Source organism: Orcinus orca, chromosome 16 (genome assembly GCF_937001465.1).
Source record: "Orcinus orca chromosome 16, mOrcOrc1.1, whole genome shotgun sequence".
Taxonomy (NCBI): Eukaryota; Metazoa; Chordata; class Mammalia; order Artiodactyla; family Delphinidae; genus Orcinus; species Orcinus orca.
Window position 1 is genome coordinate 24,507,384 of NC_064574.1, and position 16,871 is coordinate 24,524,254.

The 16,871-nt window shown below is 47.8% G+C and overlaps 1 protein-coding gene across 3 annotated transcripts in view; it reads left to right on the forward strand.

Moving 5' to 3' along the window:
* LOC101284834 (ubiquinol-cytochrome-c reductase complex assembly factor 1) overlaps positions 1-15,951 on the forward strand; it is a 95,945-nt gene extending 79,994 nt beyond the window's left edge. For 2 of the 3 annotated variants that reach the window (XM_004272769.3, XM_049698913.1), the window contains 3 exons: positions 4,641-4,718; positions 10,914-11,027; positions 13,898-15,951. In XM_004272769.3, the coding sequence (XP_004272817.1) occupies positions 4,641-4,718; positions 10,914-11,027; positions 13,898-14,032 (327 nt within the window). In that variant the 3' untranslated portion in view covers positions 14,033-15,951. The remainder of the gene's footprint in view (positions 1-4,640; positions 4,719-10,913; positions 11,028-13,897) is intronic. The other variant, XM_004272770.3, reaches the window with a different exon arrangement.
* Positions 15,952-16,871: the final 920 nt, after the last annotated feature.

The following is a 16,871-nucleotide window of genomic DNA, read 5'->3' on the forward strand; positions in this document are numbered from 1 at the left end:
AACAGTGAATTATGGGAACTGTTTCTGAGACACTTTTGTAGACTGGGGAGAGAGGAGGCTTTTCAGAAGATATAATTTGTAAGTTATGTCTTAGAGGTTAAGAAGGAGTTAGCATCCCAGTGGATAAAGAAGGGAGAGGGATTCCTGGCAGCAGTGTGCTTGAGAGCTATAAGAGCGCATGACATGTTTGTGGAAATTGCACATAGTTTACTCTGACTGAGGGTGAGATAAAAGTGGGGAGGTGGGAGGAGGTGAGGCAGGAAAGATGACCAAGAACAGATCACGAAAAACCTCACGGAGCTCACAGAGGAGTTTAAACTTGATCCTCCGTCAGACCCTCCGTCCACATAATCTGGTTCCTCTGTTAAGCAGTCACGTAAATGTTTTTAAGAGCAGCAACAGGGAAAAGGGGAAAGAGGGCAGCGGATTGGCCTCAAATGAACTGGCATCTCTTTAAAGCAAATATTCCTCCTTGAGAATACTACATTAGTTAAACATGTGCCTTGCAAGATTCATTATTGCTTTACTTGTGTTCCCCGTTGGTTGTCTCATTCATTAATCTGCTGATTAGTAACCCTGAACTCTTGTGTGCCCCACTCCCTGACCATTTTTGCATTCCCTTTTCAATATACTGTGCTGGTCCCCCTGGGATGTAAACTCCAGGACCTGTCCCTGGCCTGCTCATGTTTGTTTCCTTTGCCCCTGGTGCCTGCTTCTGCTATAACATCTGTAGTATGTGTTAAGTAATCCTTAAGGTAACATTTTTATTATGTCATAAAAAGTGCATGGCAAATATATTATAACTTGTGGACTTTGTTTAAAAATGAATGGATAATTTATTGAGTGTGCCACATGAGCCTTGCTCCCCTCCCCATTTCGGCCGAGACTTGCTGCTCGTTTAGCCTCGCCTCCTATTGAGTGCTCCCACCCTGTGACATGCTAGGAAAGCAGACCCATGGTTGGCTAGAAATGACATCATAGTTTATGTACTCAATAAAAATTTAATTAAGTCATTACAGGAATTGCAGTCATCATTTAACCCTCTGATTTCTTCTGTTTAGTTTATTATTAAACATTCAGTAATACCAGTCACTAAATCCTGATGGCTTATAAATATCTGCATGAATTTTAATAGCTTAAATAAATGGGAAAATATGAGTAACTGATATACAAGGAAACTTTTCCTTGTGGTGGTGCTATATGTATGGGTTTTGTTTTGTTTTGAATAGATTTTTTAAATTAATTAATTTATGGCTGCGTTGGGTCTTTGTTGCTGTGCATGGGCTTTCTCTAGTTGGCGGTGAGTGGGGGCTACTCTTCGTTGCGGTGCGAGGGCTTCTCATTGTGATGGCTTCTCTTGTTGCGGAGCACAGGCTCTAGGTACGCAGGCTTTGGTAGTTGTGGCACACGGGCTCGGTAGTTGTGGCACACGGGCTCAGTAGTTATGGCTTGCGGGCTCTAGAGCACAGGCTCAGTAGTTGTGGCACATGGGCTTAGTTGCTGTGCGGCATGTGGGATCTTCCTGGACCAGGGCTCAAACCCGTGTCCCCTGCGTTGGCAGGCAGACCCTTAACCACTGCGCCACCAGGGAAGCCCCTTATATATGGTTTTTTAATAAAAAGAAAAGCATTATGGAAAGGATAAGAATTTAATAAGAGAACAACCCAATGCTAACCGGGGAGAGTTTCTCATCCGGTTTGTCCATCTATGTATTCATGGGCAGGGTGCTCCATATGGAATTATCTGGCAGTGAGGACACAGAACCTGCGCACCAGCAAACAAAAGCTTAAGTGAGGGAATAAGATCCCAACAGAGGTTCACCAGAGGGAATATCCAGCTCCCCTTGGCTGCTGGGCTGGCTAGAAGGGCCCTTCAGGGCGAGTCCAGTAGTTCAGGAAGCTGCTTTCACTTACCCTCACCTGTTGCCCACAGATCATGTGTCTGCACTGATGGAGCTTCCACCCTCTTCCAGGAAGGGCCCTTTTCATGATCTAATCCAGCCTGGGTGATGATATCTGAAAACCATTTCTAGCTGTGGCAGCTTGCCATCTCTTAGCTAGAGGTGAGGGGGAGAGGTAGCTTATAGGTCAGTGGAGTTAGAATATAGGACCAGGAGGCAGAGGATCCTTGCTAATAAGGAATTCTACTCCTGCTCTCCATTCTTTCTGGGCAGTAGCCAGCCAGAATGCAGGTGCATCCCAAGAGGAGAAAGTATGTTTGTATGTAAACGAGCTTTGTTGGAAAGCTGGAATTGAAATTTGCAGATTAATGTGTTGGTGATCTCTGGAAATGCCCTGCAGATGGTGAAATAGGGAAAGCGTTCGTCCAGAAACCAGGTTCTTGTGACCTGCAGAACAAGTCCCTTCCCGTTTTGGGTCTCAGTTTACCATTTCCTCAAAGGGATGAGCTAGGTGATATCTGAGGGCCTTTCCAGCTCTAAAGCTTACTGGCTTGATGCAACACATAAGCCAGCTCTGCTGAGCAGGTTCAGTGAACGCTTACCTCTGAGAGATGCTGCCTTTGTGCTTGACTTCTCTGACATTGTCCTTTTGTGGCTCTGGTTCTTCTTGCACAGTTAGGGGAACGACTAGTATGGGAGTAGGGAGAGCCTCAAGATGGGCATCAACAGATCTGGGTTGTAGCCCCATCCTCTCATTACAGAAGGAATTAAGTCTGGCTCTGGCTTGTTCCTTGATTCTTCTTTTACCTTAGCCCATTCTGAAAGATGGTGCAGTAAGAAGTTTGGCAGTTCTGAAATTTCAGAAACATGGAAGGTACTCAGCAGTAAAAAAGAGGAAACAAACAAAAGGATATTGTTGGATAGAACACACTATGTGTGGTACTCAGGCCTTGTGAGGATTCAGTTATCAGCATGCCAGTCTTAAACCCTGCTCTGGCCAGGCCCTGGCCTAGGTGTCAGGCGTGCTGAGATTCATCAGACAGAGTTTCTTAGAGGACCTTTGAGCAGCTCACAAACTAGTGGGAGAGGCAGGTACAAAAACAACTCTAAAGTGTGTTGTGCCCCCAGGAGAAGTGTAGACAGAAAGCTCTGCGAACACAGAGGATGGATGGCTATTTTGGCCTAGGGTGAAGGTGGGGTGGGAAAGGTCATGGATTTCATAAACAGCTGCATCCAATCTCACATTTTCCAGTCTTGAGCTTCACAGTTCTCTTTCCCTTTTTGAAAATTGTCCATGACTATAAAGTATTGGAGCTGGTTTTAGTTTTATATAAACAAACCAGAAGGTATTACTCATAATTCCTTGCATTTGCAGAGCACTTTGCAGCTTACCAAGGCTTTCAGTGTACATTGTGGAGTGAATGAATGAATGAGTGAATGAAGTACATGCTAATTCATTTGCTCTACAAACCAGCTCTCTGTATAGGGCATTTAAAAGACGAGGACAGGGCTTTCCTAGTGGCGCAGTGGTTGAGGGTCCGCCTGCCGATGCAGGGGACACGGGTTCGTGCCCCCGGTCCGGGAAGATCCCACATGCCGTGGAGCGGCTGGGCCCATGAGCCATGGCCGCTGAGCCTGCGCGGCCGGAGCCTGTGGTCCGCAACAGGAGAGGCCACAACAGTGACAGGCCCGCGTACCACAAAAAAAAAAAAAAAAAAAAAAAGACAAGGACATAGACTCAGAGTGGTTACTTGACTTGCCCAAGATCACGTCCTATGTATACAGCAGAATTATGACTTGAACCCAGTTTTCTGACTAAATCCAGATCCTTTCACTACTCCTTTCTGCCCTCCTTCAGAGACCAGTTATGAACCACAGGATGAAATCATTCAGTATTTGATTTATTATCCAAAGTAAAATTATCTTCCTGCAGGCAGGAACCTGATGGAATGTCAGGCACATGGACTTTGAATTCAGACTGACCTGGAGGATTTATCACTAATTTTCTGTGGGATCTAGAGCAAGTCACTTCACCTGTTTGAGTCTCAGTTTTCTGTGTCTTTAAAAGCATGACTATAGCATATCTGCCTCTCTGAGCCCCGGTGACAGAGGAGATGATGTCCATAATTTCCCATTTCCAGTGTTCCTGTGCATTCCCCCTCCCTGGCACTCCCCATTTTCTTTCCTGCCCCTGCACTTTGTACAGCTTATTCCCTGTGTCTAGAATGTCCTCTTTCCTCCCCGCAACCCTCTCTTGTCAGATTCCTCCTCCTCTGAGGTCTACTTAAACATTACCTCCTAGAGAATTCTTCCCAGCCCCACCAAGTGGAGACCATTATACTAAAATGTATTTATCACTCACCACCTTTGGGATAGAATTTGAGGCAGTACGTTGCAGTGTGATTATTTTCTACATGTCTGTGTTTACTAGACTGTGTGCTCCTCCAGTCAAGAAACGTTTCTTTTAATTTGTGTTCATAGTATCTAGCACAAAGCCCGACGCGTAGTTGGGGCTCAGTTCATAAAACTGAGTTACTGCTTTGTATAATTTGGGACCAGCATCTAAAAGAAGCTGTCAAATTGGGGAGAATCCTGACAGATCAGGGAAATGAGGATGGACTGGCAGTTTGACCTGTTAGGGGCCCTCTTTCTCTGTTCTGCTAAGTTAAGAGCCAAAAATCATACTTTTTGGGTTTTTCCTTTCTTTCATACTTTTGTTTTTGCCATTTTGTTTCTGTAGGTTAATTCCTATATCCTGAAGAAGAACATGATGCTTATGACAAATAATTTCTATGTGGCAATCTTGGGATATGATGAGGTAAGCTTATTTACCAAGCCTTAGGCAGAACAGTGGCCTCCCCCAACAAAGGCATTTGATGAGAGCCTCTGAGAGAAGCTTCAGGGGCCACCATCACTGCCTGCCATTATGGCTTAGTATTTTACTGTTTCCTCACCTTCACTGACTCAGCAACTAGAATGAGTGTGCCCAGCAGTTTGCCTAGCACTTGAGAAAGAAAGCACTAGGTAATATGGTCAGATCATTCAACTAGTTGGCATTTATTGAGTGCCTGTGGAGTGCTGGATGGCGGGACAAAGGCAAATCAGTCACAGTCTCAGCCCCAGATGCGTTCAGAGAGAGGAAGACATGCACACATCAACATCATGGTCAAATCACACACTTCTTTTTTGGTTTAATTATAAAAGCAATACATACTCATTTAAAAAATACATAAAACTGTGCATAAATGGTTGAAATAAAAAATAAAGGGGCCCTTTCCTCTCCTGCCCAATTCTCTGTCCCAGAGGAAAACTTTCTTAATAGTTTATTGGGTGTCCTTACAAGTGTTACCTGTGCGCACACGAGCACCTATGTATTTATTTTCTTCATGCAAATGTAAGTTACACTGCATATACTACTATTCTGCAACTTGCTTTTTTCACTGAGCAGTACATCTTGGGTATCCTTCTGCATGAGAACATTTAGATCTATCTCATTTTTTATTGTAAAATTTACATAACATAAAATTTACCATTTTTAAGTGTACATTTTAGTGGCATTAAGTACATTCACATTGTTGAGCAGCCATCACCACCATCCATCTCCAGGACTTTTCCTGATCTTCCCAAATTGAAACTCTGTACCCGTTAAATACTATTCTCCTATTCTCTCCCCTGCACCAGCCCCTAGGAACCACTCTTATGCTTTCTGTCTCTATGGTTTTGACTACTCTAAGTACCTCATGTAAATGGAGTCGTACAGTTTTTGTTCTTTTCTGATCGGCTTATTTCACTTAGCATAATGTCTTCAAGATTCATCCATGTTGTAGCATCTCTCTCATCTTTTTCTCCTCAACTGTTATAGAAATTTCAGACACATGGAAAAGGCAAAAGAATGGTGTAATGAACCTGTATGCATACCACCAGGATTCATCATACCTCATCTTTTTAACAAACCATGTGCTTTTCTATTCATTTTGTGGTTACCTTCAGATTTAATGCAAGCATCACCCCTTCTGGGACACAGGCCCAAGAACTTCCCCCCCAGGCCCAAGGCCTTCTGCCCTTCCTGGGCTCCACAGCACTTGCTGCATTAGCATTAACTGTCACCCCACTGGGTGAGGATTTCTCCTGTGTAGTTACAGACAGTGTCTACTCTGTATTTCTGTTGCCTGGCATGGGGCTTGGCACATGGCAGGTGAAGAGTGAAGAAGGGAAGAAATGCATAAAGGATGAAAGTAAGAAACTAGAGTTCAGGCTGGAGGAAATGTTATCAGCCTGTAGATAATAATTAAAGCCAGGACATGAGCTTACAAAAAAATTAAGTTAAATGATTTGCTTAGGGTCATAGGACTAGTTAAAATTGAGGTTTCCCAATTCCCAGTCTACTAAATATCCTCAGTTATAAGAGAGCAATTAAGACTGCATACTGCATACATCATTAATTCAATATGAGCTTTGTGGGGTGGGAATTGAGAAACACTGCTTAAATCTATGCATCAGTTGTTAAATTAGATACATTCTGATTTCAGAAACCTTACAGTATATAAAAGAATGAGGCTTAGAATTGAAGAAATATAATTTTCTTTCTCTTAACATTTGTTTGTGGTCTTTATTGCAGATGGCTCAGTTGTTTCCTTTTACCCACATTAATAAAGATGTTCTGTCCCCCCATGCCAAATCCATCTTGGAGAGCCATCTTAGAAACATGCTTGAGTGCAAGAGTCACCTGGGGTGCTTTTAAAATCTAATTATTGAGAACTGCACTAAATATTCCAATTCAGGGCTTCCCTGGTGGCGCAGTGGTTGAGAGTCCGCCTGCCGATGCAGGGGACACGGGTTCGTGCCCCGGTCCGGGAAGATCCCACATGCCGTGGAGCGGCTAGGCCCGTGAGCCGTGGCCGCTGGGCCTGCGCGTCCGGAGCCTGTGCTCCGCAACGGGAGAGGCCACAACAGTGAGAGGCCCGCGTACCGCAAAAAAAAAAAAAAAAAAAAAAAAAAAAAAAATATATATATATATATATATATATATTCCAGTTCAGTGGGAGTGGGGCCTGGTGTTTCAACAAGCACGCCAGGTGACTTTTCAGAGTGGGAAAGTTTGGGAAATAGACTAATTACCTGGGACACTTTAGAAATACCATTATTTGGGCCCTGTCCCTCAGAAGTTCTGGATTTAACTGTAGGTGGGCATCTATAGTTTTAGAAGTTCCCCAGGTAATTTAAAGGCATAATTCTGGAACAGCTTTTCTTATATTTTAGTGCGCATGCCGATCATCTGGAGTCCTAGGTAAAATTCAGATTCTGACCCAGCAGGTCTGAGGTGAGGCCTGCGATTCTGCGTGGCCCACGAGCTGTAGGGCACGTGCAGCCATTCTGCAGCCCACACTGGGAGTCACAACGTTCTAGAGCTGTGCTTTCCAGTACTAGCCACATGTGGCTGTTTTGATTTAAATTCATTAAAATTGAAAATGCAGTTCTTCAGTCACACGGGTTACGTTTCAGGTGCTCAGTACTTGTTTGGGGCTAGTAGTGGCTACTGTGTTGGGCAGTGCAGCTGTAGCTTGTTTCCATCATCACAGGAAGTTCGATTGGACAAGTGCTGCTCTACAGCACCCTGTTCCTAGAATCTTGCTTGGATTGTGCCCCAACGCTGAACACTTCTGGAACCTTCCTGTTTTCTACTACATTAGGTCCAAATTCCTCCATGGAACTTGCAGGCCTTCTGTGAACTGTCCCCATTTGTGACATGTCCTGTCCACCTTTATCTCCCATGGCCCTCCAGTGTGTAGCCTTCTTTCTGAGTGAGACCATTTGCCTCACTGCTCCACAGATATGCCGTGTCTGATTGAGGCTGTCCTGGACAACCAGGTGTGGGGGGCAGTAGCTGAGGCTGTCAGCTTTGAACCTGAGGATTTCAGGGTCTCACACTTGGTAGGCATTCTCTCTGTAAATGTTCAGTGAACTAATATTATTCTCTCTTGCTTAGAATGTCCTGTAGCTCTCCACATAGTCTCCATTCTTAAGGCCCCCTTCTCCACAGAGCTTTCCCTGACCTCTCTAGGTCTGTGTTTTTTCACCCTGAATTTCAATATCCATCCATCCATTTAACAGGTATTTATTAAGTGCCTACCATGTGTGATGCACTGGGGATATGCTGGTAAATAAAACAAACATGGTCTGATTCTTTCCTACCAGAGCTTATCTCTTAATGGAGAGACAGGCGGTAAATAAGTAAACAAGCAAATAAATATCTAATTACAAATAGAGCACAGTGATAGAGAATAATGGGGTGGGTGTACCTAGTGTGGACTGGGAAGGTCTCTGAGGAGTTTTCATAGACGCTAAGACTGAAGATTGAGGAACCAACCATGTCTTGACTATTCCTCAGAGTCTCCTGTACAGATTAGCATTTGTTCATTCTCCAGGATTTAATTCTGTGCTGCTGTTTGATGTGCTCTAGCTTTGTCCCTTCAACTAGATGGCAAGCTGCTTGTGAGCTGTGACCGTATCACTGTGACTCTGTGTTCTTACCATCGTGCTAAGCACGTAGTGGTGTCAGTTCAGCCCTCACTGAGTGAGGCGCCACCACTTTAAACTCTTAACTATAACCAGGGTCCTCCGGGGCCAGGACAGTCCCTTTGGCTGCCTCTTAGTTACTGTAGATCTAGGTGTCTCAATTTCCTGAAGGATGCTTTTTTTGTATCGTGAGGGAAAACAAGTAGGCATCCCAGTAGATTGTGGGAAAATTGCTATGCAAACTAATTTTTGCCTCCTAGGCACCCCTTTTTCTTTCCCACTTCCTCTCTCAGACCAGTTTGTTTTCACTGACTTACTAGAAGTGTGGTGGAAAGAAGGCAGAAGTTGGGTTCGTTGATTTATTCAGCCATTTGTGTTGCACTCCCACTCTGTGCCAGGTACCGCATCCTGACTAGAGCCAGTCAGCATCATCCCTTGACCTCACCAGTGCATTCTGGTTCCAAATCTACCACCAATTAGCTAGAGAAGCTCTAAGCCTCAGTGTACTTACCTTTCCAACGAGGGTAATAGCATCTGTTCTTCCTGGCATACCTCGCCATCAGAGCCAGGTGTGTGAAGGAGCCCTGACAGTCTGGAACAGTCAGGTTGCTATCATTGTTAATCTGAGTTCTGAGTCATCCTTTTCCTTCTGACTGATTATGGACTTGGCCCTTCCCAGCCATCTCACCCATCGCCAAGGCTGCCTGTTTGCGGCAGGCCGTGGCTCCCAGGGCTTTTGCTGTCCTGTGCTCTGGGCTCATTTTCTAAGTCCTTATAACACTCACTCCCACTCGTGTTCCCTCTCGTGTAGCGTATGTGAGTCGCTGCCAGCAGCACTGCGGCATGTGCCCAGGGCACTTCAGACACAGGCAGGCTGTTGTGTTAGCAAATAGCTTGGAGAACAGTGATGTGCCTGAGCTTGTCCTTGGCTCCTGTCCCCATCTGCCAGAAGAAGCTGGTTTTCCCGACTCAGCCATTGTGCCAGGACAGTCTCTTGGAATTGTAGGGGTGTTTAGCAGGGGGCATTTGGGACAGGTGGATGGTTTTTCCACCAAACTGTCAGTACCCCATACTGGACATGGCCCTTCCTGGCAGCAGGCCTAAAGCCAGACCTCATGTATTGCAGTGCCTCGGGGGCCAGACCACAGCATGACATCGAATAAGTGATCCTGGCTCTTTGTGTAATGATTTATCACTTACAGAGCCTTTCATGGCCATTGTCTCTTCTCACAACTCTGTGGGATAGGTTTTAGTTTGCTTGTTTAGGTTGTGAGAAACTGAGGCTCAGGAAGGGCTAGTGGCTTTCCAAAGGCCACATAGCTATCAAGTGACCGAGCTGCCATTTGAACTCAGGTGGTCCGATCCCCAGATCTCACTGTTGTTTCAACTGTATTCACAGCTGCATGCCAAAACAAGCTCCTAATCTTTGTACCTAGCATAGTGCACTTAGCAAAACACCTGTGTGTTATCTCTTATCATTCAAAGGTGCTGTAAGTAGGGCAGGCATTTTAGTCTCTGTTTAATAGATGAGAAGGTCAAGACTCAGCTTTATTAAATTGCCCACCGTCTCTGAGCTTGGTTCTGGCAGGGCCAGGACTTGATCCCGTCTTCTAACTGACTTCCAAGCCCCAGTCAGCACTTTGTCTGGTTCCGTACGCTACCTTGGCACCTGGACAGAGCAACTTCTCAGGGCCTTTCCCTTTAGTCACCCTTGCCCAGGAAGCAAGACCCTCCTCTCTCCCTCCTCAGAGCTCCAAGTTAGAAAATGGCCCTAGTCCAGGATGAAGGTCTCTGTGATATTTGGGCTTCCCAACAGAGCTCTCTCTCCTCTGTGCCAGGACAGCCGACGTTAGGCACACACAGGCTCTGAGCATTCCCCTGGGGCCTGTGGCTATCCTGCCAAGCAGCCTGTTCCTCTGCTTAGGGAGAGGCTGGGCCAGCCATAGCCAGCCCAGAGCTGGGTGACAGTGAGGCCAAGGTACCTGGCTCTCATTGCTAAAGAGCTAGCTGCCTTGCAGATGTGTGTCCTTGGACCAGGGGAGAAGGTGCAACCTACACTCACCTCTGTTCTTGGGAAGAAATATATACTCACAGTACTCCACACCCATTCCTTGTGGACGGCAGTGGAACCACTGCTGCTCCCATCTCTCTTCTCTGCCTCTCAGGTGTTGCCTGGGCCTAGGCAGGCTGTAGAGGGAGTTGTGGCCTAGGAGGGTCCATCAGACATGTGCCCCATCTTTGTGTCAACCTTATTAGCCAGTCACTTGGCCCCCCTGGGTCCCATGTTCTTCCCCTGTATAAAATGAAGGGGTCAGACCAGATGCTCTCTGAAGACCCCTTCCAAGCTCTACCAAGTAGCTGCCCCATTCCTCTCTCATGGTATCTGTAAGGTCCCTCTGAGCTGATTTTGTGTTGCTAGCGTGTTCACAGTATCCCCAGCTTTTGTATCCTGGCTCTGCCGTATGCCCCAGAAGAACAGTTGTGCTGTGTATTCTAGGGGGTCCTTTCAGATGATCGTGGGCTGGCTGCTGCCCTCTGGAGAACCTTCTTTAACCAGAAATGTGAAGACCCTCGACAACTTGAATTGTTGGTGGAGTATGTGAGGAAACAGGTGAGCAGTCCTTCCCCTCCCCTCCAGAGCCTCCTGGACAACAGGTCCTTCCTGAGGTCTGTGGATGTTGGACTTTCAGAGGATCATGAGAGGTTGAGTTCCCAGAGTCCAGTCTGAGGGAATTCTGACCAGATCATGTCAGCAGTGGGCACCGATCAAGAACACCTTCTGTGGATCCAGCCATGAGCCAGGTCAGGGGTCAGGGAGTAGGAATAGAAGAATAAAGGGCACCGAGAAGTCTGCTGCTTTTATAAACCTGTTGCCTCTCATTCACTGCACGTTCGACTGTCTGCTGTGTGCACAGTGCCGTACTGATCCTGGGCACACACAGTCCTCCTGTAAGATAGCAGCATGGGGTGCAGTAAAGCTCCCCTTAGGTACCCACTCTGAGCCCCAGGATTCATGTTTCCAGCTCCTGGCTTCCAACAGGATTGGGCTCCAGGCAGCATTCCACAACATCCTGTAAGCCTCTTCCCACTGGGTGCTATCTGTCATCAAGCAGAGTTCCCCTGCTTCATTCCTCACCCCTCTGGCTGCCCAGGGCTCCCTGACACGAAAGCTTCTAAGAGAAAGCTCCAGGGTGAGGACTGCTTAACTACATAGTTTTCCTCGAGCCCAGGAAGAATTCACTCCTGTGCTCTCTGCCCCCGGATCCTGTACTGATGGGAAATCCATACATTATAGATGAGGGAGAGCTGAGTGGCAGGGAAGAGGCACATGTAGGCTTTCCCAGGGTCTCCCAGTGAGTCAGGCTGTGCAGCTGGTCTAGAGCCCCCAGCTGGGTGATTCATGCAGCCACTAGAGGCCTCAGCTGCTCCAGACCGCTCATCAGCTCAGGCTGTCCCATGAGTCACACCTTTGCTTCACGGGCCTGGCCCCTGGAGCCAAAGGGGCCTCACCTCACAGTTATTCTCTTATTCACCTGTGTCACGGCCTTCAAGCCTCCAACGGCCAGGAGAGGGAAGACCAGGCTCTGGCTCCAAGGAGAAGACAGGGCCAGCAGGCCCAGCTGGTTGATTACTGGAAAACTACATACTAAGGCTCTTCAGAGGGTAGAGAACCCCAGAAGCCAGGACTGCTGTTTGACCGTTCTTCAAATCTGCCAGATCCGGGAAGAAGGCACTGTGGCCAGAGGACCCCACCCACAGAGAATTCTGAGACTCACACTGTTGACTCGACTCGCCCTCAGACAGGAGTAGCAACTGGCAGAGCAAATGCTGTGTTTTCTGAGAGACCAGCCCAACTTTTCCATCTGCCGCGGTGGGCTTGTGCCAGGGGCCACAACAAGGGCACAGCTGGGACCTCTCTGAAGGCCCTGAAGGAAGGGGCTGCCACACCAATAAGAAGGCCCAGATTGCCCCAGTGAGAGGCAGGCACTAGGAAAACAGTGATGGAGCTCTTAGGGAAGCAGCGAGCTCTGATGGGGACCCAGTTCTGTCAGCAAACCTTTTGAGCACCTATTCTACCAGCCTCTCTGTTGAGAAAGCAGAAATTAGTAAGACCCAGTCCTGCCCTCAAGGATCCAGCTCATGATTTGGCAAGGAAGCCAGTCAGGCACAAGGCTAACCCTGGAGTAAGTCAGTCTGCAATGTATACAGGCAGGAGCAGAGTCTATGAAAGGCTAAAGAAAGGAGGGACTAAGTCTGAGCGAGTGGATCGGGGAAGGCCAGGAGGCTAGTCCTGGGCCATGATGCCAGTTGGTCTGGTAGATGGCCTGAGGCCCAGTCAGAGATCATGCTGAGATTTTCAACCCAGGAGATGGGCATAGTGGTGGCATTAAGGACAGAAATGGAGTAATTGGAAAGAGGAGTGGCTTTTAGATGAGATAACAGGTCAGTTGACCTCCTTGCACTGGAGACATGTGGAAATCCAGACCTGAGGTGTGTGTAAGAGACTGGGGGTGAGTGTGAGGGTCTGCAGCCTAAAAACAAAGCAGCGGAAGTGAAGGAATTCTTGGAAGAGGGAGTCGATGCAAGGCCTAAGATGAGGACTTTGGACTCCTGCCACCTCTCCTTTCCCCCCAGTTGCCTTCTTACCCTCAAATGGAGCCTCATCTTTCTGAATCCAGTGCTGACTCCTGCTCTGATCCAGCTCTCACCCTAGAGTTTGCCTGTGCACTTGAAAGCATTTGTCCTTATTCATCTCCTTACCAGCAGGAGCCTGGGAATCCTCCCAGAGGTGGCCTTTATCGCCTAAGACTTGCCACTTGTTAGAGCACCTGCCTCTTGCAAAACTGCCCGACCACACCTCCCTGCGCTGCTCCTGTTCTCCATCACAGGTGTCCCCTCTCCGCATTGTTCAGGGGGATAAACTCCCTCAGTCATCCTAGAGGGGTGAAGCTGGGGCCCACTAACCATGGGGTCAGGGCCCACTAGAGGACAGTAGAAGCCTACACATTTTTTTTTTAAGTTCCAGTGACTAGCAGTGTCCTTCATCCTGTGAGGTACACGTTACTATTATGGGCCCCTTTCTCAGACAAGGGAACTTAAATCTCAGAGAAGGGAATTGGCTCACCTTGGGTAACATCGCTACCCTGAATGGGCAATCAGACACACAGTTCTGGTCCACAAAGTCAGGGCTTGTGTGTCAGACATTTGTCCATTCAGAGGCACAATGGGGAATTCCCTAAAGCCTGAGAAAGCTTCCTTAGTGACTTGTTTCTTCGAACCCCCTTAAATGAAATAATCCGGGAGATCAGAGACCACTACCCGTGCCCCCCCGCCCCCACCCGCCTCAGGCTTGGGAGCTGGGATGGTCAGTAGCCCCTCGTGCCCCCGCCCCGTTCTCTCCTTTGGGAGGCTGGTTCCTTGTGCCATCTCACGTCCATCCTGCCCTTGTCCCTTTCCTGTTTCCTGTTCTTCTGATTGCAGATACAGTACCTGGACTCCATGAACGGTGAGGATCTGCTTCTGACAGGGGAGGTGAGCTGGCGCCCTCTAGTGGAGAAGAATCCTCAGAGCATCCTGAAGCCCCATTCCCCAACTTACAACGACGAGGGTCTTTGATGGGCTGGTCCCTCCAAACAGCTGGCCAACTAGCTCTGAGGAACTGCCAGAAGAGAGGTGGCTGTTTGGCCCAGGAAGTGGCCTGAACTGACCTTTGAAAAGCATCTGTCAAATACCTGGCCCCATTTGTGTTGATTTTCCTCTTAGTACGCCCAGGAGTCTGATTGGGTGGGGTACGGTGCTGGGAGAACCCTTAGCCCTTCTAAGGTGTCCTCTCCCTCAAGAGAAGCCCTGAGAAAGAGCTCCCCTGCCCACACTCCCCAGGTCCCCTCTAGGAAACATGCGATTGACAGCTTTTCCCAAAGGCCACAGAAGGGAATGGGGGTAGGTTAGAAAGGGGACACCCCCTCCCCCCCCAAGGGCCCACTGTGGCCTAGGAGCAGTTTGTAATGCTTCTGAGTCGAGACGGGTAACCACGCTCTGTCCTCCGGCGTTGAGCTGTGGGGTTGAGTTGGCCATTAAAAGAAACAGAGACTTCTCTCTGCCATGGCTCTTTATTCCTGGGTCTTTTAGAAACTTACCTGGGATGGTGGATGCCACGAGCTGAGGAGCACTGCCCAGCTCAGTTAGAGACAGGGAGGCGGAGAGGCTCAGGGGGGTCTCTGCTGCTGCTTCTGCTTCCAGCTCATGGAGATGTCACTGTTCTGGCCAAGGTACAGCCTTCCAGGCCACGACCTTGGGGACCCAGGAGGCCTCTATGGCCAGGGGGCTTGTCACATCCTGAGTCATTTGGAAAGAGGCCTCAAGAGGAAGGTCCCTTTGTCACACACACTCCCATTGAACTGGGTGAGGAACATGCTGCCTTTTCCTCTCTTGGCTCCCCCTTATACGAGGTACTGGGGAGAAGGGGAGAAGAGGAGAACACACTCTTCCTGGCTTCGTTGCTCCGCCCGAGGACCCAGCCCCGTGCCCAGCCTTCCACCCCCTTCCCAACTCGAGGAGCATGTGCTGCAGAGCCACCTTGGTCTGGGCACTTGAGGACCAGTCCCCTCCTCCCTCTGAGTGTGGGTCATCTCTGGGGGAATTTTCTTTAAATTGAAGAAAGGGGGCGGAGAACCATATTGCCCCTCCCCCCATCAAACTTCCTTCATTTAACTTGCTATAAAATGAGTCATATAAAGAAACTCTATAAGGGTGAGGTATATCTCACTTCTGTGAAAACATTACAAATCAAACCACCTTCTCTGAGTTTATTTAAGATGCTTTTGTTGCACAAGGAGCTCTAGAGTGAAGCCTCCTGTGTGTGTGAGATAATAACACCTTGTAACTCATTACAGCTGGGCACTATTTACATAAACCAGAGCTGGGCCAGGCAGGAATTTGCTGATTAATTTATTTTTAATGGAGTGAAGTATACCATGCACCAAAATAAACTTTACAGTGTGTACCTAACTGCTCCTGGAATGGATGGAAAAATTAATGGAACAGATTTGGCTCTCAACTCTACACATTAATTTATATATAAAAGTTATTTGAGCCTTAACCCATTTGCTGCCCAGGGCAGCTCCCCAGCCACAGATCCCAGCCTGCAGCACCAGTTCAGCTACCGGGCTTGCTTTAGAATCATGGCATCTCAGATTGGAAGGACCGTTAGCGGTCATTTAGTCCAGCCCTGGTCCAGAACTTGACGCCGTTTCTCAACATCCCAGTTGCCTATGTTCATACGGGCCCTATATGAATACCTCCAGCAGCAGACAGCCCCCACCTGCAGAGCCAAGTCCTGTCTCCATAAGAAGAGTAATCACCAAACACTGCAACTTATGACACGCAGCCATGTTTCAAAGAGCCAGTCGATCTGTCATGTCTGTGATGTCCCGAAGCCCTCACTTCCTGCCCGTAGGCATCTTTCACTGACTACACCCGCCCCCCCAAAATAAAATCCAGGCTCCTTGGAAGCTGCAAGGCTTTTCTTAGTTTGATCCTTGTTTGTCTTTTTGAGTCTCTAACCCATTTCTTTTCTGAGCAACTGAACCACTTGGGGTTACCTGAGGAGACTACCCTGTATGTTTTCTCTGCCTGGAATCCTGTCCGCTCTTCTGACTAAAGAAATTACACACGTCCCCTAATACCACCCTCTCCTGTTCACCCCAGGCAGTGTTCTCCAGAGGAACTATTTTTTACATACCCACTCTCCATCCTGCACTGTGAGCACCTTCAGAGTGGGCATTGGTGTTTGGATCAGTCGCCTTTGTTTCTCCAGCGTCCAGCAGCATGGCTGGACCTTAGTAGGCATCAGTGTAAGCTTTGATCAATGAAAGAAGGAATGAATGACTAAATCACCAATCATTATCTATACAAGCCCAACAAAAAGCCCCTTTCTGGACCATTCTCTCAGTCTGTACTACAGTTCAGCTTATTTTAATAATTCAGTACGAAGTACCTCCTTTGGCCTTCGAATAGGAAGGAAAGCCAGATGTTCTTGCTCTAGCTAAACGTTTTTCTATTGCAAATTGTTATTATACAGAACAAGTGAAAGACATGTTTTCTTTGCTCTCAGGGAGATTGCTCTCTAGGAATAATTTTGTACTTTATTTGTACTCTGTATATGTCCAGAAAGGATCACAGCAAATTAAGAGACACAGGTGTAAAAACTGCAAAACAATTGAAACACAGTTTAAGAGATAAGGGCTTCCCTGGTGGCGCAGTGGTTGAGAGTCTGCCTGCTGATGCAGGGGACGCGGGTTCACGCCCCAGTCCGGGAGGATCCCACATGCCGCGGAGTAGCTGGGCCCGTGAGCCATGGCTGCTGAGCCTGCGCGTCGGGAGCCTGTGCTCCGCAACGGGAGAGGCCACAACAGTGAGAGGCCCGCGTACCGCAAAAAAAAAAAAAAAAAAGGAG